This window comes from Vanessa cardui, chromosome 13, assembly GCF_905220365.1.
Source record: "Vanessa cardui chromosome 13, ilVanCard2.1, whole genome shotgun sequence".
Classification (NCBI taxonomy): Eukaryota; Metazoa; Arthropoda; class Insecta; order Lepidoptera; family Nymphalidae; genus Vanessa; species Vanessa cardui.
This window is the reverse complement of record NC_061135.1, coordinates 1,933,220-1,959,651: the sequence shown is the minus strand read 5'-3', so window position 1 is coordinate 1,959,651 and position 26,432 is coordinate 1,933,220. Positions and strand designations below refer to the sequence as shown.

Here is a 26,432-nt window from a genome sequence, read left to right as displayed (position 1 = left end):
AATGAGAGTTGGCAACAATAGTATCGAAGTTTGTATGGTCGAACATTTCCTTATTTCGAGTACAAAAGACGCTTCTCTAATAATTTGGTTAACGTGTTAGATGTATGGTGAATCCTGTAATTGACGTAAATTATTGTCACTCAATCAATTAGCAGTGGGTTAACAAATAATGATGTACATATATTCCTATCCCAATTAAAACAAACAATAAAAATTATATAATAATAATAACAGTAACAGCCATCAGTATATTTTTCTCTGCTAGGCTAAGGCCTCCTCTCTTTTATAGGGAAAAGGCTAGGAGCATATTCCATCACACTGCTTATGTATGACTTGGTGGATTCACGTGCAGCAGAATTTTGTTGAAATTACTCACATACAGGATTCTTTATGTTTTCTTTTTCCGCCGAGCATGAGATGAATTATGTACACAAATTAAGTACATTAAAATTCAGTTGTGCTTGCTTGGGTTTGAACCCACAATCATCGGTTAAAATATACGCGCTTTGCCAAATCGGTTCTTTAATTTAAATTATAGGTCCATTCTAAGAACTGACAATTCTTTTTCGAAGTGATGCTGGTTAGAGATAAAAACGTAAAGGCATATTTAAGATAAAATCAGTTATTTAATTATATATATAAGGGCAAAGACTAGCGGTTCATGCGGTTTGAATATTGAAAAACAAAAAGCCTAAATACATCAAGTCGTAATCAACAGCAGAACGCATACAAATTACGATATATTTGTTAATACATGCTGATAATGTAAGGTGGAGACTTTCGTAACTGTAAAGTAAGTACAGCTAGTACTACAGCTAACATTGTTGATACATGAACCGTTTAAATGAGCACTTATCTTGGTGCTAAAGAGTTCATCGATAAGATTATTTACATAAATGTTAAAGAGTTCAAATATCCTGGTCTGATACGACACCACACCTTATTTGGAACGTTGTGACGATACAGTCCATTCTACATAGATCTATCTATTTATTCATCGATCTGGTTTTCCTACAACACTTCCAAATTAAGTTTATGTTTTTCCTCGTATTTAGAATTACATCAAACTCTTTGGCAAATTGAAAAAAAGGATTAATTTGACGAATACCAATCGCAAAATATACAATGGTATACTTTAGAATGAATACGGGACTTTTTGTGAATAGCTTGAAGGAATCTCAATTGTTCATTTTATGAAGTTTAAGACTTTGTGCAAATCTCCCCTGGGTAGGGAATTCATTAGACAATAAACTGCCCAACGACAATACGACGGTATGTTTTTGTTTTAATTATTAAATGTAACGTAATTACAACAATACTGAGTAGGACATGTCGGCGCGAAACCACGAATTTAAGAAACACACGTGTCCGGAAATGCTTATTTTAATAATTTAAAACTGTTTCATTGTTAAATTAATAATTTATAGTGAATTTTGGAATGTTAAATTAGTCTGAAATATTTTAGTGTTTGTAAACAGCTGTTATGTTGAGTGAATAAGTCTACCCATCTATTTTTGTAATAAAAGATCAAGGGCCCGCCGGTATCGACAGGCTTGGTCGAGCCGTCGGAGCGATCGGACCGCCTCATATTGGAATAAATCAGAGAAGAATATTCCCTGAGTTTAATTTCAAACCTCCGAGTATGGATAAAGATTAAAACCCTGACACTCAGCATCACGTCAGCATAGCTGACGTCATGTTTTTTGAAGGCGGACTCGGGCATGCTTCTCCTTTAGACATAATATCTTCGTTTCACCAACCTTGCATTGACGATAAGTTTTGAGAAGTTGTGATTGCTAATATGTTGCAAATTGCATAAAGAGGCCTATAATATTTTCTTTTAAAATATATAATAATTATTTAATCAAGTACTTGAAATGCTGACATTCGTAATCCTCTTTGAAACATCCGACGCTAAAGAATTGGCTTATCAATAAGATAGCCAGTTTTGTTGGTATACAGCCATTACGAATGTACGCGTTATCTGTGTAAATGTCACCGTAAGATTACAAAATTCGTTAGATTACAATCTAACTAGACAGATTGTAATCTGTCGAAAGGTTGTGAACTGTGAAATATGATTGCAATTTAACGTATTATTTTTCGCTATATTTTAATCTATCGATGAGAAGTGTCAAATTGTGAACTGGTGTAGATCGGAAGCATGTCACGCGCTGATTGGTTGAATGTTATCTGCCCCCCACCACTCGGAATCCGCCATATTTTTTCAGCGTAAAATTGCAAATACCAGATTTTAATCTAACGAATTTTGTAATCTTCCTGTGACATACACATAACAGTGACTCATGGACCTGTAGTAACACATACAAGTTTTACTTATCAATGGCTTCGTAATTAACTGTTCTGGTTTCACAAACGTTATCCCGGTCACGCCCGTTTCATCATTTCCATACAACCTTCCATATTGAAATGCATTCTGTCATTATATAACGAAAGTTAAACAGTTGGTAATCATTACACAGTAACAAGTAATATATATTACTCATATTTAGGTATATATGTGCTATTAACAATTCGCATTCAAATTAAAATCTTATTCTAGTTCAAATGAACCTTGAAACATTAAACAATTAGTATTTAAATTCAATACAATTTCATTAACAAAAGTAAACTCAGGTGTATAAATAAAACTTAAAGTTAGATGTGCAAATTGTATTTCCCGATTGAATCAAGTATGCGGTACAAGTTGCTTTAATGTTTGTTATACAGCTACTACTACTACTACTACGAGTACTTACGTCCGGTTCCCTCTTTCCTATTGGGCACTTTGGGCAAGTGCCCAGGGCCCCGAGATCGGTAGGGCCTCGTCAGATCAAATAAATAAGTATAATATAAAAATGTGGTTGTTAATAAAAATAAATATATAACCTTGTTTATCTAGTCATATTATCCTAATATGCCCAGGGCCTCCAATAAGTAAAGACGACCCTGCTTAAGATTAATGTGTTTTTTCATTGGTTTATATGTACATCATTTTAATACAAAGTGACACTAAAATGGAAACAGTAAAATAATATTCAAATGACACAATATACAAATTTAAAAATTAAAATATGACCTTGGCAATTATGAATGATCATTTTGAATTCTGAAATAACGGAACAAAGCTTCCTTTCTTGTAAGTAGATTGTACCCGAAGGTATGTCAGCAACGTAAGTTGTACCCATAGAAATAAAGTTTAAAATTTACAAAACTTGCATAGGTCCGATTCTATTCTACGCTAGCTGTTCGCTGAGCTCTCAAAACTTAGCTAGCTTGCAAGCTATCCGGAACAGATGTCTACGCGTTGCCTCGGGCCGCTGTGGTACATTCGTTACGTTGACCTATATAGGAATTACCAGGAAGATTCAATAGATAAGCTATTAAAATACCTCTCGATTAGATAATTCGGCAAAGCGTCAGAACACTCAATCCACTTATATCCGAGGCTAGCAAATATTGCCCCTTAGATTCTTCTGAAATCTTATCCGGTCTGTTGACGTCCAGTGCCGTCTGAGGGTATGGTGTTGTCTTTGGGCACTCACGAGCTTGGGGCCCTATGGTAAAGACGGTAACGTGGGCGCCCTAAGCATATCCTACACAATCCTTTCGACAAGCTCATTGCTGCCAATATTTAATAACAACATAACACACAATACACAATATTTAATAACAACATAAAACATAACACTCCGGGGTCAAGGTTCCTCATTAATTTCGACTCGTCGACACCTAGACGTATTCTTCCCACCCGAACTCATAGCAGATGTTCTTATGATGCGCGTACTCTGAACTCTTAAGTTGATTCCCAACAACCGGTATTTTATGATGTGTCCAGCCTCTCGATGACGTTGTAGAGGCCACTATGCATCACCGACTATTAAAAAAATGAATACGATCAGATAAAATTTAGTTGTACTACGTATGCACACGTCATTCCTTCCTCCCGGACTCAAAGGAGGTGTTCTTAGGATACGCGTACTCTGAACTCTTAAGTGGAATCCCAACAACCTGTCCTTTATGACACTGTTGCAACCGCTATGGCCCCACATCTACCGACTATTAGTAGAAAAAATTAAGACGATCAAATTACTTGGTGGTAGGGCTTTGTGTATGCCCGTCTGGGTAGGTACCACCAGTTATTCTACCGCCAAATAACATTACTCAGTATTGTTATATTCCGGTTTGAAGGGTGAGTGAGCCAGTGTAACTACAGGCACAAGGGACATAACATCTTAGTTCCCAATGTAAGGAAAGTTAATATTTCTTACAGCGTCATTGTCTATGGGTGATGGTGGCCCATATGCTCGTCCGCCACCCTATACCATAAAACAAAAAAACAATAAAACTTTAGTTGTGAACAGTGGAAATGTATATTAAAGGTAATCAGTTTGGTAAAATGTAATCGATTTGCTCCCCCGGGCTTCTTCCTCTACCTCCTTCCACCTCTCGGTAGTCTTATTACATTCTATAATCATTAATTTCATTACATTATTGTAAAATTTTCTCAAATATATAATTCATATTCTAATTATCGTGGTTTGTACAACGTAAGGCACTACATTATTTACCCGAGTTGAAAATTCAATTATTAAGGAATTTAGTATTAATTATAACAGTATCCTATTATAATTAATACTAAATATATTTGTTTTTATGCTTCGAAATTGTGATATTTACAAAAAAAATTACTGACGCTTTCTGGATGAGAAATATATTTTGCAGAATTTTACAATTATACTAATTATTTATAGTAAAAATATAGTTAAGCCTATATACATACATATATGCGAGGAGTGGGCACTAACATTTTTGGCACAACGTGAAGCTATAGCTCACCACGCTGGCTTAGTGGTGATTGAAGGTAAGTCTCATTCTGAGTTCCAAGCGAGAAGGCATTCAGAAGATCTAAATACGCGGTAGCGTGTCGGCCAAGTCATTACAATATAGCAAAAAATAATACGTTAAATTGCACTAATATTTCACAGTTCACAAAATTTCGACAATCTGTCTGAATCTGTCTGGTCAGATTGTAATCTAACGAATTTAGTAATCTTACGTTGACATATATTTCGCGCGTACTAACGCGTACTAACGCGTATAACTTAACGAATAAAATGTCATTTGAATTGTCTTAACCTTGTTTTAAATAAAATATAAACGAAACGATGTTAGGTGTTCATTATTTACATTAATTTATTTCTCGTGTGTCAATTATTAGTTAGGTATGTTATAAATTTAACGAATGTGGTTTCGCTGAAATAATACGTAACACGTTCATAAAATACTTGATGAATTTACACGAAACAGTACAAACGAAATTTATTTTGTACTTTTCATTAAATAGTATTTTTTATTAATAAAACATGCATTTTAATATCAATATAAAAATAAATATTAATAATATAAAAGTAATAATAGTCAAAACCAAATAGAATGGTTTTATTAGCTGAGGTATATTGATTGCAGAAGTTGACTATGTTTATTCTATTTATTAGTAAAGGTATTTTATTCCATAAACATATATTCGTAAATAACAGGCTATTAGACTGAGACATTTTATTTCTAGTACATATTTGCCGAAAAATATCATATTAAAAATTTCATATTTAAATAACTCGCGAAAACGCTACTTGGACAATATGGCGCTGCAATGGGCTCGGTGACGTCACTTTGCTGTATTTTAATCTGTGGTACATATAGTAGAAAAGCAAGGTTTACAAGAAAGTGACTTCATCATAAGCCCGGCGAATCTGGAGTATTTTGTGTCACGTGACAAACAAAATAACCATTATTAAACTCATAATGTACACTGATTACAATAATTCACAATTTATTTTTTGCATTGTCAAATAGCATATTGTAGATAAAAGAGAGAAACAAATAATTTTGTTATATACGTATTGTGTTGATATAAACTAGTAGCACCTCGTTTGTACTGTAATTTCCAAGCTATACATTTGATTCAACACTGTAATATGACGATTTAACGCTTTTATGAGCTCACTGAGCAAACAATATTTTGATTTGATGAATATTATACAGGTATATTTTGTATAAGTATGATTATCCAAAGAATTTGGTCTCGTTACATGCACATGTAAAAATTGTAACATACATTAAAAAAACGTGTAGAACATAGAACACTTTTTCTACATCGACTCGGGTGGGAATCGAACCCGGGACCTCGGAGTGGCGTTCCGATGACAACCGGTGTACACACTACTCGACATGGAGGTCGTCTAAATGTGTTCATATAATTGTTTGTTATCCACATAAATAGTGTTAAAACGGTGTGAATGCCGAGATACTCATGAGAATTTGAAACTACATGCTTGACTCCTGGTATACATAAAGGCAGGAAAAGGACTTAAAATTGTTTTGACACATACAGATGTAAAACTTTGTGAGTACCTTTTTTGTGATGAGTCCGACAAACTTTTCTAATTCGAAAAGTTTCGGCGTTGCTGTGTTTTGTGATTTTTTAGGTCCTTGTTCTGAGGACTAATGCATCACCGTTAAATTGTTAATACCGTTAGATTGTAATCTATATCGTGAGATTTTGAACAATCACAAAATATTGTGAAAAATTTAATGCATTATTTTTCAGTAGATTATTATCTAGCGAAATAAATTTCAGTTAAATTATAAAACAAACCTAACCAAAATATTACGAACAATCGAAATTGTAAGTTGAATAAACGTTCACAATCTTTCGATAGTTTACAATTGCCCGAGATAGATTATAATCTAACTGTATTTACAATTTTACGGTGATATATGTACTTGCCTCGTCAAAACTGAGATTGCGAACGAACAATACCGTTCACTAAGGAGCGCTGAGATATTAACATATCAATCATTGAAATATAATTCATCTCATTTTATATAAAAGGGCAGCTAATGAGTTTTTCCGCTTCTTGTCGACCGAATTTACATTCAGAACCCGCATCACATTATATTCCTGTAATCATATTGTAGTCGCTCGGAAAATAAATAAACATATTCAGGACAATAATTTTATTGACATAACAATGTTTACATTACATTATTATTATCGTTATTAACATTTATTTATAAATAAATTATTTTTTTACTATGACAGTACAAATATCACAAAATATTAATGTCATTATAATTTTCACATATAATTACGTAGCACATATAAAATTTTGAATAGTTCGTCGTTCGAGCGTCAGTTACGATAGGAACATTATGAGTCTGGCACTCCGGTAATTTTAGTATCACTCTTTAATATAATCAAAAATACAACATCCATATTCAATATTAATCGTAACCTGTTACACGTCCATGTTACACGGCTGTGGATCGACTTCTGTAATACTCGTGGAGAACGCGGCACCGCTCATGCCGGGCGCAGTGGAGCCGGGCGGGCGGCTGTCATGCGGGTCCACGCGCCTTGTTCACCTCCAAACGCTCAGGAACCGCTGTCAGTGACGTCTCTGCGAACCGCACGCCTAAACGCGGCCTTACTCGGCCATTCTGTTGAATACAATAATTATAAATTAAAAAAAAATACAGTAACATTATTTACGAAATATATTATACATTAATTATTAAAACTGATTTTTGAATTAATTGTTTTCGAAACTTTATTTTTAAGCGCGTTTATGACCATCAAATGATGTTAATTAATGCGATAGGATAGGATTTAATGAAACTAATAGATGCTTCCAAACCCAATGGATTTTTTTCAATTAATTTTTACAATAAAGTATTTTTGTATGAAATAATCAACGTTTCGGAAAGCAGCCTTTATCTCTTATAAAAACTATTTAGATTTACAACGAGGTTAGTAACAACAATTACTGGTCGTATCAGTCGCATTTGAAACCTAGTTTTAATCCAAGTATTATTTTAGTGGATAATAAGATTTATTAATTGTGTCTTTATGTGATAAAGTAAGTTATATTATCCCTTTCTTTATTATAGGTATATTATTATACCACTGCCCTAAAACGTTCTCCGTATCGTAGAGGTAACACAACTATCCAGATAAAAGCGAATCCATTATAATAATGATAATAAAATTATAAATAAATTTTACATTCTGAGGACCTCAGCAATTTATTAAAAAATCTGTAGCAGGAACCCTCGCCCTCCAATATATATATTTATAATTAATATATATAAAACCGCTGACAAATATTATTCTGGTCGTTTAAGGACGATCTCTTCCAAGCGACTTTTATTACAAAAAGATATGATATTTAACGAATCGGTAAGATAAAGAGAACATGATTAATTAACGAATGCATGTTTAATAAAATCAGTTAATTAATCACGTTAAACAAAGCGAAGCAAATATTTTATCGCTTCGCAAAAATGCTTTGTACTCGAATGAAATATAATATTAGAATTATAATAAAGTGGTTTTGTAAAAAATGTACTTAAAGAAATTGAGATGCGAAATTTGTTAGCTGTATGTACAGTAAGAGTCTGTAAATTTGCCATTGATAGACTAAGGTCTCCTTTCCCTTTGAGGAATAGGTTAGGATTGTATTCCACCACTCTGCTTCAATATAAATAAATATAATAATATAAATATGAGACAACATCATATACGTTACTCTGATCACAATGTAAGTAGCTGAAGCACTTTTGTTATGGAAATCAGAAGTAATGACGGTACCACAAATACCCACACCCAAGACAACATAGAAAACTAATGGTAATATACGTCGATTCGGCCGGGAATCGAACCCGGGACCTCAGAGTGGCGTACCCATGAAAACCGGTGTACACACCACTCGACCACGGAGGTCGTCTAAATTCAATGCGGGTTTCATTAGAGATTTGTTTGCAAAAAAATCTTGGTGGCTTGTTTTATCCATAGTATCAAAGTCACTCGAAATACACCATAATAATATTTAAGCTATTCTCGATCACCGAATACTTCGGAAGTTTTTAATGAAAATCAGGCATGTATCCGAAAATATTCATGGTTTCAGATACACTTAATAAAGTTCAATAAACGTAGTATGCTAAAAATAAATGAATAATTGTATACAACTATCGCTTACCGAGAATTCATTAGTCTTCTCGAGATCTTAAATGGATTATCAATAATATATTTATAAATTTCTTTATTAATGTTTATTTATTTAAATAAATAATTATAGCTTCGCCGACACCAGTGATTTGAGCACATGAATCTTAGAGGAATACGGTTCTAGCTTTGGCTGATTTTGTCTTAATTAAGTTTGATTATATCTTGTAAAATCATATCTATTTAAATATGACTTTACATTCCTATACTCCAGCCACATTCGATCTGGAATTTTAGTAAACAAACTATGTGTCATCATAATTAGGGTTGATACACTCTTAATAAAAAATAATTATTATTATAATTACAACTATGTTCATTACAACGCAATTTCCTGTTTAAACACAAAAAAATTAATTTAATACCGAATCCAAAAATTTTATTTAGCCGGTCAATACTTAATTTATATGAAAATTAGCTTAAAATAAAAGTGAAAAAAATTGTAATTACCACTATAATATTACTACAAAACTAACAACCCTATATTTTAATACTGACGTAAAGAAATCGCAGGTTTGCAACATTTGGAGTGTTTTTTAAGCAATTGGCAGATTTAGGAAGGTATATAATAGCGATACAGGCTCTTCGTAATTGGTGGTGTATATTTTTAGTCGTATTATAATGGTAGTATAACCACAACAGGTTAAGAATGTTAACATTACACACAACGTTTCATTACACATAGATTAAAAAAAAGTTCTCTTCTTGTTTTGGCTCGCATAAATATAGCACTAAAATCACTGTTTCAAATTAATCTTAATGAGTCCTGTCGTTTAGGAGGCGATAGATAAAGTTAATAAAGCGAATTATATAACTACGATGTAATTTCTGATATCATTTTAAAATTGGAGGTATTATTTGTGAGATCTACATTATTCCAGATGATCATAAGTATTATAATTATAACCAAGAATGTGCTTTGTCCTTTGTCTTAAATATTTTATTATTAATCATCAAATTTAATTTTTATGAACATCAAAAATAATTGTTGTACATATTTCTAAAAATGTTTTGAGCATCTGCCTGACGTTGGTTGCTAAGCAACGCTTTGTTATTAAACATTCCACATCGAATTTGGCTGGAGTATAGTTTGAGACTTAATTTTAGCTTTATATGTTTTCGTATAGTTTTACTTTTTATGCAAGCTGTAACTACCTTGAAGTTAAATTATGTTTAATTGCAACCGATAGATAATTTGTATGTAAAATATCCACATGTAATTTTGTTGGTGGTTCTTTAATAAATAAATAAATAAACAAATTGATTGAGTATTTGATTGTATGAATTTAATTTGGGTTTATAATTCACTAGCTGTTACTTTTGCTTCCTGAGTTTGATAATTCAAAGGTGAAGAATAAATTAAATGAATAAACATATTACTAATGGATGATTCCGCGTATATTGTTCTGTCTTATATAGTTTTGATACGTTCACTAGTTTTCACGTTAATTAACATCTTGAGGAAACAAGTATAAGTCGTTGTTTGACTCAAATGTTTCCACCAACCCACATTGGGATGGTTGAATAAACTCAGATTGTATTCCTTTTAATACATAATTTAAGTTGAATTCTGATATTATACTAAATAAGCCAATTTTAAGATGACATGTTTATAATATATTACAACATCATCAAGTGAAAATATAATCACATATTATATAATGTAAAATAGTGTTTAGTTTTTTAAATATTTGCACCTTCTTAATGTCTTAATTTTAATCGAATATATAAAAGCTTAAACAGTTCATTTTCTATTTGTTCAATCGGTCCCATTATATATTTATACGTATTCTACATATCATAAATAAAACACAAACAAATATTAATTAAAGTTTGCTATTTAAATATTTATTTACATTTGTTTGGCAAAGCGAGGAGCATTCAAATGCATTTATATGATACACTATATAATTCGGACATGGTGCTTAGTGTATAAGAGCTATTTAATTAGTGTCTTACTAAGCACTTTTAAGAGCTAATTACTACTATCTTAGTCTAACGAAGCATTGTCTTACCTTAACAGATTTAACGAGACACGCGCCGGCTGTGTTGTTGTTTCTATGTTTCAAAGAGCTGGTACCTGAGTTAGCTGAAACAAACAGGACTATTTAAATGACAAAGAATACCACACTTGTTCGTTAAGAAAGTTTTATATTACGACACAGCTTAGATGTATCATCGGCAAAATTCGTAAAACCGATCGCACCCGAATTATGCGTCTTCGAAATCATCAATCTTCAATTGTTTCATTTCGAGAAAATGAACTTTACGTCCAGTACGTCGTAAGTCGTACTGCTAACATTTGGCTTTCTAATGTTCTTAAATTAAGGTTCGAAGTTACGAAGGTAAGCTTTGAATCAATAGTATTTTTTAAATGATTTATAGAAAATTAAACTTCAAAATTAGAAAGGATAGTGTACTAAAAATAAAGAAACATATCTATGAAACTACTAGACCCATTTTACTGAAACTTACACTCTTCCCTAATTTGAAGTGTATGTGTGTTAGTGTTCCCAACTTGTGATACCAAATGATCATATCAATACGACATTTAGTTTTCGAGAAATTCGTGGACAAACATACAAACATACACTAGCATACACTAACATAAAAATGTTTCATACATATACTTCGATAACCTCCTTTTTTAGAAGTCGGTTTATATATGTACTATCACTTATTGATATTTGTACTTAACAAAATTAATAGTCAAAATTTTCAGCAGCAGCATTTTAATATTTTCAACCGACTTCCAAAAGGAGGAGGTTATCAATTCGTCTGTATTTTTTTTTTTTTTTTTTTTTATGTTTGTTACCTCATAACTTTTCACTGGGTGGACCGATTTTAATATTTTTTTTTTGTTTGAAAGGTAGTGCTTCCCGTGGGTCCCATTTTTTTTATTTTTTTTTCCGATGATGGTATCCATGTGAAAACGACATAAGTCTTAAATTTGCATTATGTATATGCGCGACAAATAGGTGAATAACTGAAAATCACGTTGACCAATTTTGATAATTCTTTTTTTATTATAAAATATATACTTCAAGGGTAATTTGGTGAAAGTTTGGTAAGGTTCTGAGCACAGGATCCATGACAAAGTAACGGAACGGAAGGGAACGGAACAATTCTGAGGAGCACGTTAGCGATACTCGGTCGAATCTTTTATTTATAGGTTATTTGGATATTTGAGTCACCTTCCGTAATGTGGTTATGTTTATGTAATTATCATAGTCGAATATTATAATCAACTAGCTACCCACCCCGGCTTCGCACGGGTGCAATAGTGATACTAAATATACTACTGAATTTGTTTATATACGACATCACATCGCAAACTTCTAAAATTATCAGTGTTACTTTACTATATTGTTCATGTTTTATATACACAAACCTTCCCCTTGAATCACACTATCTTTTAAAAAAAACCGCATCAAAATCCGTTGCGTAGATTTAAAGATATAGGGACAGAGAAAGCGACTTTGTTTTATACTATGTAGTGATGGAACTCCTATACGGCTCGCAGTTAGGGTGCGATATGGGGCAGAATTTCTTACTATCTTTAATCAAATTTTGTGTATGTGATGTGATGTCATATGATGTACGAAATATAGTTGGTCTTTTTCAAAGTTTTTTTGCTGAGTTCGATTACAGCTCTTTCGAGGGATCCTTGTAGTTTACGCCGCGTGACGTATTAAATCCGCATTTTCGAAAGTCTATTTTTGCTTTATTCGCAAGTTTCCTTTGAAATTGTCCTCGAAATAGTTTCTGACTCATATAAACGGAACGTTTAATCTATCCATATTAAAAAAAATTAGTTAGTCCACATCAGCTTCACTTAAAATCAAAAAATAAATAAAATTTTAACAAAAAGAAAAACCGACTTCAAACAAAACACTATTTTAAAACAAATGAATATGCACGAAAAAGTAATAAAAATAATTGCGTATTCAACATATTTTTTAGAGTCTTCCTAAGTTAAATGAAATGAAAAATATTAGACTACTTAAAAGTCGATTAACGATTATATCATGTAGTTATAATTATTGTTATATTTGGAGTCGGTGTCGTTTATGAAACGATATAAAACTTGTATGTGTTTAGTTGCAAAGAAATTCTGCCACATATATAACCACCAAACTGCATTGGAGTAGAATGATGGAATAAGCTCCAAAAACATTTCCTCAAAGGGAAAGGAGGCCTTCGCTGAGTAGTGGTTTACAAGCTGTAATTTTACAAAAAATAGTGTTTTTTTCTTATTTAATTAGACATATATTACATAAAAAAAAAAACAATTTTCATGCATATATTTTGAACGTGATTTTAATTGTCTTAATATTAAAAATGGACATATTGCCAATAAAACCCTACAGTATATCTATCAAAAAACAATACGAGAATGCTTTAACAAATATGTTTTTTACAAATTACCTTTTACACAATAATATACTGGATCAATCAAGGGGCTCGTATCGCTTCTTTCTTTTGATTGTTGGGGCAAGGGCACCGTGGCTGACACCGGCTCCAAATATACCAATAACTATAACTACATTATATAATCGTAAATCGACTTTTAAGTAGTCTAATATTTTTCATTTCATTTAACTTAGGAAGACTCTAAAAAATATGTTGAATACGCAATTATTTTTATTACTTTTTCGTGCATATTCATTTGTTTTAAAATAGTGTTTTGTTTGAAGTCGGTTTTTCTTTTTGTTAAAATTTTATTTATATCAACCGACTTCCAAAAGGAGGAGGTTATCAATTCGTCTGTATTTTTTTTTTTATGTTTGTTACCTCATAACTTTTCACTGGGTGGACCGATTTTGATAATTTTTTTTTTGTTTGAAAGGTAGTGCTTCTCGTGGGGTCCCATTTTTTTATTTTTTTTTCCGATGATTGTATCCATGTGAAAACGACATAAGTCTTAAATTTGCATTATGCATATGCGAGGCAAATAGGTGAATAACTGAAAATCACGTTAACCAATTTTGATAATTCTTTTTTTATTATAAAAAATATACTTCAAGGGTAATTTGGTGAAAGTTTGGTAAGGTTCTGAGCACAGGATCCATGACAAAGTAACGGAACGGAAGGGAACGGAACAATTCTGAGGAGCACGTTAGCGATACTCAGTCGAATCTTTTATTTATAGGTTATTTGGATATTTGAGTCACCTTCCGTAATGTGGTTATGTTTATGTAATTAACATTGTCGAATATTATAATCAACTAGCTACCCACCCCGGCTTCGCACGGGTGCAATACTGATACAAAATATACTACAGAATTTGTTTATTTACGACATCACATCGCAAACTTCTAAAATTATCAGTGTTTCTTTACTATATTGTTCATTTATTATATACACAAACCTTCCCCTTGAATCACACTATCTTTTAAAAAAAACCGCATCAAAATACGTTGCGTAGATTTAAAGATATAGGGACAGAGAAAGCGACTTTGGTTTATACTATGTAGTGATGGAACTCCTATACGGCTCGCAGTTAGGGTGCGATATGGGGCAGAATTTCTTACTATCTTTAATCAAATTTTGTGTATGTGATGTGATGTCATATGATATACGAAATATAGTTGGTCTTTTTCAAAGCTTTTTGCTGAGTTCGATTACAGCTCTTTCGAGGGATCCTTGTAGTTTACGCCGCGTGACGTGTTAAATCCGCATTTTCGAAAGTCTATTTTTGTTTTATTCGCAAGTTTCCTTTGAAATTGTCCTCGAAGTAGTTTCTGACTCATATAAACGGAACGCTTAATCTATCTATATTAAAAAAAAAATAGTCAACATCAGCTTCACTTAAAATCAAAAAATAAATAAAAATTTTAACAAAAAGAAAAACCGACTTCAAACAAAACACTATTTTAAAACAAATGAATATGCACGAAAACGTAATTAAAATAATTGCGTATTCAACATATTTTTTAGAGTCTTCCTAAGTTAAATGAAATGAAAAATATTAGACTACTTAAAAGTCGATTAACGATTATATAATGTAGTTATAATTATTGTTATATTTGGAGTCGGTGGGTTTTCTTTTTGTTAAAATTTTTATTTATATTAAATCCTATTGAAACGCGCTGCTCTTCTCATATATGTTTTACTTATATTGGTTTAATAGTTTTCGGTGATTACAAAAAGAATAGACATAGCCCAGTGATTGGAACTTGTAAACCTCAGCCGATGGTCACTTGTTCAAATCCAGGAAAGCTCCACTGAATTTGCCTTTGCTTAATTTGTGTTTATGAAACGATATAAAACTTGTATGTGTTTAGTTGCAAAGAAATTCTGCCACATATATAACCACCAAACTGCATTGGAGTAGAATGATGGAATAAGCTCCAAAAACATTTCCTCAAAGGAAAAGGAGGCCTTCGCTGAGTAGTGGTTTACAAGCTGTAATTTTACAAAAAATAGTGTTTTTTTCTTATTTAATTAGACGTATATTACATAAAAAAAAACAATTTTCATGCATATATTTTGAACGTGATTTTAATTGTCTTAATATTAAAAATGGACATATTGCCATTGCCTGTATTCATACAGCCACAGATAAAATAAGATAGATTATATAAAAATGTATTGAATAAATATTTTGACATTTAATTTCAAATTTCAAATTTCGAATATCAGCCCAATTCGGATGACATCAGTTTGAGTTCGTAGTTATCAACTAACTCCTTCATAATGTCAAACGCATAGCATTTGCAGACAAACAAGGACCTCTAATCCGTTAATCAAGCTAAAGTACATCTATAATAATATTATAAATGACAAATGAAAGTCTGTCTGTACGTTACGCTTTTAAAACAGCTTTTTACTTGGTGGTAGGGCTTTGTGCAAGCCCGTCTGGGTAGGTACCACCCACTCATCAGATATTCTAACGCCAAACAACAGTACTCAGTTTTGTTGTGTTCCGGTTTGAAGGGTGAGTGAGCCAGTGTAGCCAGTGTGATGGCGACCACTTACCATCAGGTGGCCCATATACTCGTCCGCCAACCTATACAACACCTACCCTAATACATAACCTAGATAAACTAATTCTGATGAAGCCTAATCTGACAGCTAAACCCCAAACATGAGCGAAGTTGCAGGAGACAACTAGTGTTATATACATTTCGATGATTATTATGATTTACAGTAATGAGATTAGTAAATTAATAACCTATAAATACGAAGCAAAGAATAAGAACAAAGTTAAGGCTTTTTTGTAAGAGGTGAAGCGGTGGATAATTCGGGTTGGTGTATACGCCAGGGGCAAGATTCATAGCATTGATTTCTTTTCTCCGCCGAGCACGAGATGGTTTAATAAATATAAATTAAAGACGTGGATGCGTTGGAGCTTACCACGGGTTTGAACTCAGAATCATCGGTTAATATAAAAGTCTCTCAAAATGTACAAGCTTTAAAGTAATCGGTCAAATGTAAATGGTTATTAAGTCAGCCATATTCATATACTAGTGATTCCAATTTGTCTACTTTTTGTAGTCCAATCCGCGATTCGGGGTCTTGGGAAGTAAATATTCATACTTGGTACCAGATAGCGGCCAAATGAGCATGTAAAATCCATTTAGTTATTATCATTAATAAAGATTATTAGTTTGACAAACGTTTAACCAATGAACGCTCAAGGACAAATTCCTTTGGGAGCTCGTTTCGTGAAAGGCATATTAAAATCATTATTGAAAATTTGAGGAAGTCATATATGACTCATGGTTTTATTTATTGATGATTCATGGTTTTATTTATTGAGTCTTCCCTAGCTTTTTGAAATCCGTGGGATTGATTTCGTGAATAACGTCCGATGTTTGTAACAGCAAATAGGGAAGCGCGCGTTATTTGAATTGACCAATGATCGCTCGTGCTATTTGAATTGACCAATGACCGCGCGCGCCAATTGACTTGACCAATGACGCGTGTGGTGGTAAGATGGCCGCCATCAAATGTGACCAAGCCTTTCTCCGAGAGGATATAATTTTAATGTTGCATCACGTTAGATGCCAGATGTTAAAGATCATTTAGGACTATTGTGAGGCTTATTAATAAGCAAAGATACGTATTTTTCTCTCTTGTTATTTTAGTTATTAAATGTGATTGTGCCCCTCCGCCATTCCTTTCAATGAGATTAACTCTACAAGGTTGAAACATATTGTAAAAACTTGGAATGTAATTTCTTCCAAAATATGTAATTTTCTCCAATGTCGAGCTGAGGCGGATTATTATAAAAACAATACAAGACAAATCTTAATTTGTATTTATAATAATTCACCCTTCAGTTAAGATCTTCGTATTCTTTGTACGGGAGCATCTTGGCGATAGAAATTAATTGTGAATACGTTTGTATATTCGTTATTTCAATTAACTTAATTAATTAACTACACTAACGATTAATTATACAATTAATTTGTGTCATATTAAATTTGTACATAAATAGATAATGTCAAAATTAATTAATGTGGTAAACAGAACGCATAAAATATTTATACATTTATAAATTTGCCATTAAATAATTAATGTAATGAAAATGATTCCTAATTACTACCTATCTATCTATCTAATCTGCTATTTTACTAATATTCTAAATGCGAAAGTTTAGATAGATAGAAAGTGTAGTTACTACTAGATGGAAACTAGTATCGTTTGATTGATTTGATGATTACTAGTATCCACCTTGGCTTCACCCATGTGTGCTGAGGGCGGGGAAGGGGGGGGGTGTAGAGGGGTGTAGGAATGGTGATGTCTTGTCGCTGTTCTTAATAAAAATAATATTATGTTATAAGTATTACATATTTCAATGTATTTATGTGGCAAATTTCATTCAGATCCATTCAACCGTTCCGCGGCGATTGAGTTACAAATATTCGTTCATCTATTTTCATCATTCCATCATTCCAAATTTCTCATATTATGAAGAGGTAAAATGAGATGGTACAATATTATTTCTTTATGCTATATATTGATTTTATATTAGTTTATAATATCAGTAAGATTGTTGTTTGTAAGCCTGAGTTTTATCAAATACCAAATTGATTTGGTTTATATTTTCAAGGTCAGCCAGCAATATATAATAGTCTGGGATGATTACGAGATACAAAAGAAATTATTCGCTTCAATATAAGTATCAATTGTTTTTTTTTTGGAAATGAATTTTTAGTATCTATTTTTTCGTTATAGTTCTTACATATGTTTTTTATATTTTCTTTCTTACGTTAGACATTAAAATTACTGAATAACCGCCGATTACCGGTGCAAACCAGTATTTATTTTACAAGCATTACAATTACACATTAAATTCAATTATTATAAGAAATATATAAACCAATAGAGTTTCCAATATTAAATAGTATCATAAAATATATGACTAAGAGAAAGAAACACAAATAAATACAAATCATAATAATAATAAAGAAGTTAAGACGGAAAGATACAGCAACCAATCTAACTAATCAACAAATATTTTTTCAGAAAACCTGTTTCTTGTGAATAGTTATTTTGACAATTATATTGTACTAGTAGTTTAATTTGGTATCAAACTTCAAACCCCAGAGTAACATAAATGCCCCACTGGAATAAGGCCTCCTCTTCCGAAAGAAGATTCTGGCAGAAGATTTGGAGCTCCACCAATCAGAAATAGCTAGCTTTCTCACGCTGTATTCCTTCACAGTGAACCCACTTTGAACACGAGAATGTAATTAAGCACCTGGAAAATCAGTGGTGCTTGACTGGGTTTTGAACAATCATCAATTAAGGTGCATGCGTTTTAACTGCTCGGAAATTCGACCATAGAATGTTAATGAGAATATCGGAATAAAAGCACCCAATTTTTCGGCATTGATTCGACGTTTGGTATTTGTAGGCTCAATTAAATTTAGACTTTGATATTCATCATGCCTTTAAACAGTTAATGTTTATATATTTATTTATAGTACAACACTATTCCACTTAAATTGATACCAACTTAAATAAACTTACAAATTCCCGATATCATACATCGTCGATGTTCAAAACGCTATTTTACGAATATTATCTCGACTAATGATGTAAATTCAACGTCAAAGTTATTTGTTTATCTTTAGTCGCTGTGATTCGAATCGGCTTTATAAAATAATTAATATATAAGCCTTTGAAGTGTCGTAGGTGTAGTGGCTAGATAATTGGCCACAGATCGTTGTCAACTCAGAACAGGGTTCAAACCCTACGTCGAGCCGAAATTGTTTTGAATTTTACAGTAGAAAAATTCTCAGTAATATCCCGGTTTCTGGATTTTAGAAGTACGTACACTCTCGTTGCCTTGCATTCTTTTATATTTTATCGTCATAATTTATTAATACGACAAGTTATTCTAATTTATAGAACGTTGATTTTTTAAATGCACTTTGCTTTCAAGTGACCCACGTTGAGTCTAGCTGGCATAATTTTTAGTTGTAGAATAATTCAACCGTAACTAAATTTAAAAACTATGGTTCGTAATTTATTTGTACCTTGCCATTTAATTTTGAAATATCAAAATTATTAAGTTCATTTAAATAAAAAAAGTATTTCGAAAGTACTAATATTTATATATTAACTTATTTAATGCAAGTACCATACTAATTTTGGCTATCAATCACAATAATTGAAGTACCAAAGCCGTTTAATTAAGCGAAGCAAAAGTTACAGTAACATATGTTCGTTAAGCTGATCTGTATTAATTCGTTACATTGACATAGTTTCCATCGATAAAGCTAAAAACAAACGGCTACAAATAGATTATTATTTTTTAATTTTAACTTTTATAAAAAGTCTGTACCCGACTGCCTGTATAAAGGTGTTGCTAGTCCATACCTTTGATTTGGCTTTGCCTTGTAATTTAACTGGCGACGCGACCCGGATTATCACGAGTAAAATACTGATAATAAATATACTACAAAAGTTTTTTTATTTTTTTATGGTCTAGGTTGACGGACGTGCATATGGGCCACCTGATGGTAAGTGGCCACCATTACCCATAGACAATGACGCTGTAAGAAATATTAAGTATTCCTTAAATCGTCAATGCGCCACCAACCTTGGGAACATATTATATATATTATGTCCCTTATGCCTGTAGTTACACTGGCTCACACACACTTCAAACCGGAATACAACAATACCGAGTACTGTTGTTTGACTTTAGTATATTGTCCATGTTTTATATACAAAAACATTCCTCTCGAATCAATTTATCTATTAAAAAAAATCGCATCCAAATCCGTTGCGTAATTTTAAAGATCTAAGCATACATAGAATCAGACAGCGGTAATTAATGTAATGATAATGATGAAGAATGAACTAAATTACATATATTTTAAACGTTCAGTAAAAAAATGTTACATTTTGATTTTATTGTCTCATTCGTTTGCTGTATTTCTTTAGACGACATTTTGCATCGTTTCAGATCAATTTGTTAGCTGTCAGCCAATATAAAAGGGTAGTATTTGTATGAAAATGTCGGAGATTTATTCTGACAGATTCTTTTTGTCTTATAATTTAATTGCTTTTTTTAAATGAAATAATTATTCCAAAAATATTTCTTTGATTTAAATATAGATTAAATTAATTAAGGGTATTTTTGTAGGGGCACTGGTAACACTTCCTAAATCTTCGGTTTCGTGCTTTTTCTATTTATATTATCGGCTTAGTATCAAATTCAAACTTCAGATTCGATATACTGAATGTATCGAATATATTCGAATGAAGTTTTAAAGTATGTTTCTTTACCATCTTTTACAACCGACCTTTGATTGATTTTTGTCTCATTGGAATGATAAATATAAAATAACTCTATCATCAGTGGAAACTATGAATTCATTTGTAATATGGTAAATAATTCTAAATTATAATACAATTATTATTCAAACATTCTTTTATCCCAATTATTTAAAATATTTTTTAAAAATTATATCTATATTTTTATAAATATGTATTTTTTAAAATTCATAATTTTTAATGTACAGCCCCCCAGTATATTTTGGACCTACCAATTACATAGTTACATAAACATTCTCTTCCTCCATACACAGTTGTTTTTTTCCAAAATATAACATATCTTGGGAAAATACATCAAACGAATAATTATTTATTATTGATTATGACAACATTAATATGTATATTGTATATGTATATAAATATGTTTTTTCGAGTTAATTAATAATTATAAAGTAATACATTTGATCAGAATCTCTAAGGAAGAAATTGGTATATCGATATTATTTTTGATATGAAAAATAAAATTACCTCACTTGTCAACTTCACATGAATTTATCAAGGTAATAAAGTTCTATCTGCACTTTCAGTATCTTCTAAGTCAATGTGAAACGATCTATTTGCATCAAATCGCCCACGACCAACATACGTGGGCGAACGAGTGACGTTTAAAGCAAGTTCACTTGGGGGTAGGGCTTTGTTTAATCCCTTGGTATATATCACACACTATCTACAAATATACACATTATGTCGCCAATTAGTTTATCTTGTTTAGTCTAGCTTAAAGGATGAGAAAGCCATTGTCACTACAACCACAAAGGACGTGTCACGTGACTCATTGGCTATATAAGGAATCTATATTAATATTATAAATGTGAAAGTAACCTTGTCTGTCTGTCAGTCGCACTTTCACGATCAAACTGTTGAACTGAATTTCATGAAATTTGGTATGTTCCTTGGTGGTAGGGCTTTGTGCAAGCCCATCTGGGAAGGTACCACCCACTCATCAGTTATTCTACCGCCAAATAACAGTACTCAGTATTGTTGTGTTCCGGTTTGAAGGCTGAGTGAGCCAGTGTAACTACAGGCACAAGGGACATAACATCTTAGTTCCCAAGGTTAGTGGCACATTGACGATGCAAGGAATAGTTAATATTTCTTACAGCGTCATTGTCTATGGGTGATGGTGACCACTTACCATCAGATGGCCCATATGCTCGGCCGCCAACCTCTAACATAACAAAAAAATGTAGCAAACAAGAAAGGCTCCTTTTTAGTTTAACGCGAGCCGCGTGTGACTATTATTGGTTAATAACTATAATGCACATTGGCGCTGTAATAATGCCAATGACATTATGTGGGCGGTGGTGACCACTTACCATCTGTTGGCCTATTCTATATTATAAAAAAGGCGAAAGACGTTCAGACGTTAATGATGTTTTATAATAATTAACAACAACGACCAATGCTCTGGATTAGTGTTTAGCCAAATCCGGTTACATAAATCATATTTAATAGTACTGCTTGTGTCACGTTTTAGTAAGTAAGTATAATTGAGTTAAGTGTGTTGCGAGAATGAATATTCAACTTCAAAACTTTATTCAAGTACGAATAGTAAATTCATAACGTCATTTCACTCGCATTCCACAAGATAAATTGAATGTAAAGCTATCAAATATTCGGAATGCATATTCTACCGAGAAAACCCGACAAACCAGATGGAGAATCTCAGCGGTTGTCCTTGTCAAAAATATTTATTGAATTATGCAATGAGAAATATGATAGTGTTCGCACGTTTTACATTGTTTATTTTTTAATACAGCGCTGCGATCTATTCGGCCAGTATGTTTTAACCTGTTATCCACTCTCTTTTTTAAATTGCAAGCAATAATTCTCTTCAATTTTCTGCACTAAGGATGAAGAAGATCTTCAGAATTTCTTTTATGTGCAGTTATCGTCTCATAATCACTGGGAAAAAATCGGCTTAATAAATGAGATTTTATATCAACAGACGGCAAAATTTTTACATTTCGATTTTGAAGAGTAAGTGAGTTATTGTTACACTGGCTCACTACTTATATACAGAAGGTATATCTTAACACATCATATAAACACCATTAAACAATACGTGTTTGTTAACTATAAAATGTAAGGAAGTTTTTTATATATTAGGAAGAAGAATGGTTCAAAAATTGATCCCAGAGGGAATCTGACCCTCGAGGAACCTCTAAACATTCTTTGCTCATGTAAATCGCCCCTTGTAAAAGTAAATTGGTCAAATTATTTATCGTGCATCAACGTTTTAAATTTCTAAGAGCTCGCAGTGCTGAGATTATTCCATAGGTTTACAACCATGTGTGAGAACGCACCGTGGTTCCCCAGGATCCCGGCTACATTTAAGACCCTATAGGTTTTAATGCATGAAGAATAAAGAATCAAGCCACTAAGGATACAATTATAATACTTCTTTGAAATTTGTTTAAATTCAAGAAACAACATGATTAATCCAATTTCCGTAACTCAGATTACGCTCAGAACTTTTCTAATTTCCCCTTTTTTTAAATTTCATTTTGAGACGTTGCGACGTTATTCTCATCAACACGTACTTTAACATTAATAAAAGAATTGAAATTACAAATAAAACCAATAAATGAGAGAAGGGGCTCTTGGGGGCTTTGTCCAATCACTAGAACTGGAGAATATAAGTGAAAACTTTTTACGTGCCTAATTTTTGTTCATCATACATTACGTGTTCAGTAGCAAAATGAAACGTTGCGATGATCCTGAAACTCGCCCATGTATTCTATGACATATATAAATCAACATTTGGGTGTCAGTGCAGTGAAATAAGCTTAAGCCCGGCACTAATGACGTGCAAATAATTGCGAACGACGACACCGTGTCATCATAACATGAGATATTTTAAGCGAATTTGAATCAATAGCCAATGTAAATGGTTTTTTTTAAATTAATTTATTAAATTCCAGTTTTTTTGTAGATCGATAAAGTAATGGAATTGCCTATACACTTTGAAAATTAACTTATCAAGATCTTCTTTTAAACGAGTTAAACAAGGACTTTTTAGAAGAGGTGAGTCGAGATGACCCAGTGGTTAGAACGCGTGCATCTTAACCGATGATTGCGGGTTCAAACCCAGGCAAGCACCGCTGATTCATGCTCAGCGGTGAAGGAAAACATCGTGAGGAAACCTGCATGGGACAAATTTCATAGAAATTCTGCCACATGTGTATTCCACCAACCCGCATTGGAACAACGTGGTGGAACATGTTCCAAACCTTCTCCTCAAAGGGAGAGGAGGCCTTTAGCCCAGCAGTGGGAATTTACAGGCTGTTGTTGTTGTTGTAAGGAAGATTTTATCAATACCATTCTGCCGTGGTGTAACTAAAATGCCGTTAACAGACATTTGATTGATTTTCACTTTTGATTACATTTTTATGAGATATCGATAAGTTACATAGATTTACATTTTTCCGCGTTTCTTGCTAAGAGCCGAGTTGGCCCAGTGGTTAGAACGCGTGCATCTTAACTGATAATCCCGGGTGCAAACCCAGGCAGACACCACTGAATATTCATGTGCTTAATTAGTGTTTATGATTCATCTTGTGCTGCTCGGCGTTGAAGGAAAACTTCGTAAGGAAACCTATATATGTCGAATTTCATAGAAATTCGGCCACATGTATATTACACCTTCCAAACCTCCTCAGAGGGAGATGAGGCCTTAGCCCAGCTGTGGGAAATTTACAGGCTGTTGCTGTTGTTGTTGTCGTTTTACTCATAGCTCCTAATTGAGTTTAGGTTTATATCGATATTATAGATATACAGCAGCGTTGTATTTATAGTATTTAGGCAGGTAGGTTCACTGTTAGTAAGTTATATGATCCTCCCTAGTACAAATCCTTGCTTATGTACCAATCGCTTGTAACGTACATATTAAATACGTTACTTATCTCTTATTATTTTTCTTTTATGATTTTTCTCAATAAAGTTTATACTGAGCTACTATTTTCTTTTCCAATAATAAAAATATAAGAAAAATTCAATATTAAAAATCCTTTGTGGAAGAATATGAAAATGTTAATAAGTTCAATGCCCTCGTATTTTATAATAAATCGGAGTGAGATGTACCTAAGAGCCGAGATGGCACAGTGGTTAGAACGCGTGCATCTTAACCGATGATTGTGAGTTCAAAGGCAAGCATCACTGAATTTTCATTTGCTTAATTTGGCTTTATAATTCATCCCGTGCTCGGTGGTGAAGGAAAACATCATGAGTATGCATGATGCAAGTGTCTAATTTCATATTTTTTTTGCCACATGTGTATTTCACCTACCCGCATCGGAATAGCGTGGTGGAATATGTTCCAAACCTTCTCCCCAAAGGAAGACGAGCCCTTAGCCACAGCAGGGGAAATTTATACCCTGTTGTTGTTTAGACGTACATTACAGATAATAAATAAATCTCGAGTATTAAAATATTGATTTTAAAGAACAATGGATTTAATTATAAAACAATGAACAGCGGATGTGTAATACCGCAAAGGCTGTGGTGTCGGGTTGCGTTTCCTGTACCCCTGACATTTAAAATAGATACACGTGTAAGCGTTACAAGAAAACTCAATTTTACATTTAGGACATCATATCATTGTTTAATAATACTAGTGACACGACCCGGTTTCGCTCGGGTGAAATACTTGTATTAAATATACTACAGAATTATTAATAGACAATATAAACGGTTGTGTCTAATTTAAATCTGTAATGTCTTTGAAAATATTTATTAATGTATGTATGTAAGGTACTTATTTTTCTTTGTGAAACCAGTTACCACCACTTTGTGAAACCAGCTTTCGCCGGTGGTTTTTCCGAACCGATACAACATGGGAACCTCCAAGAAAAGAGCGTACTCCTTCCTTAAAGGCCGGCAAAGTACCTGCAGATGCCCATGGGTGGTGGTAGTCACTTTCCATCAGGTGAGTTTCAACTGCTCGTTTGCCACCTATGTCATAAAAATCCCTTCAAAGGTAAGATTATTTTTCATTTTCTTCTATTATTTCTCGTTAATAGTAGAGGATAATAAATGCCTGTTGTGGTCTATCCTTAAGAGATAGTCATATGTGATCGTAGACTTTTTGGAAGAATTTTTAAGGAGTACTACTGTAGTACATTTAGCTAGCGTTTGGAACGTAAGCGCAAAAAGGTTTTAATACGACATCACTTTAGAAACCAAAATGATCAGTTACTCTATTATACTGTGCATGTGTTATACATAATATATAAACTATCCCCTTGAATCAATCTATCTAGAAAAACCGCATCAATATGCCTTGTGTAATGTTCAATATAAACATACGTAGGGGTAGATAGCGATTTTGTCTTATACTGTCTAGTGATGATAAAGTTCATGACACCAATAATTTTTTTCTTATTGAAGTTAAAGACATACACAGTCTTTCGAATTAAAGTTCAATAAATACTAAGTAACTTTCTTTTACGGACAATAGTATTACAATAACAAATGTTATTAGTTCAGGATATTGCATTCCAATGGAAAATTTGTTACAAATATTATGAAACTTTTTTAAATGAACATGGTTATTTTTATTATG

General features: G+C 32.6%; 1 protein-coding gene across 1 annotated transcript in view; it reads right to left on the bottom strand.

The window, feature by feature from the left end:
- Positions 1-7,116: 7,116 nt before the first annotated feature.
- LOC124534925 (adipokinetic hormone/corazonin-related peptide receptor variant I-like) overlaps positions 7,117-26,432 on the bottom strand; it is a 205,682-nt gene continuing 186,366 nt past the window's right edge. The window contains exons 7-8 of the mRNA XM_047110968.1: positions 11,086-11,159; positions 7,117-7,503 (exon numbers count right to left, since the gene is read on the bottom strand). Coding sequence (XP_046966924.1) covers positions 7,402-7,503; positions 11,086-11,159 — 176 coding nt within the window. The 3' untranslated portion in view covers positions 7,117-7,401. The remainder of the gene's footprint in view (positions 7,504-11,085; positions 11,160-26,432) is intronic.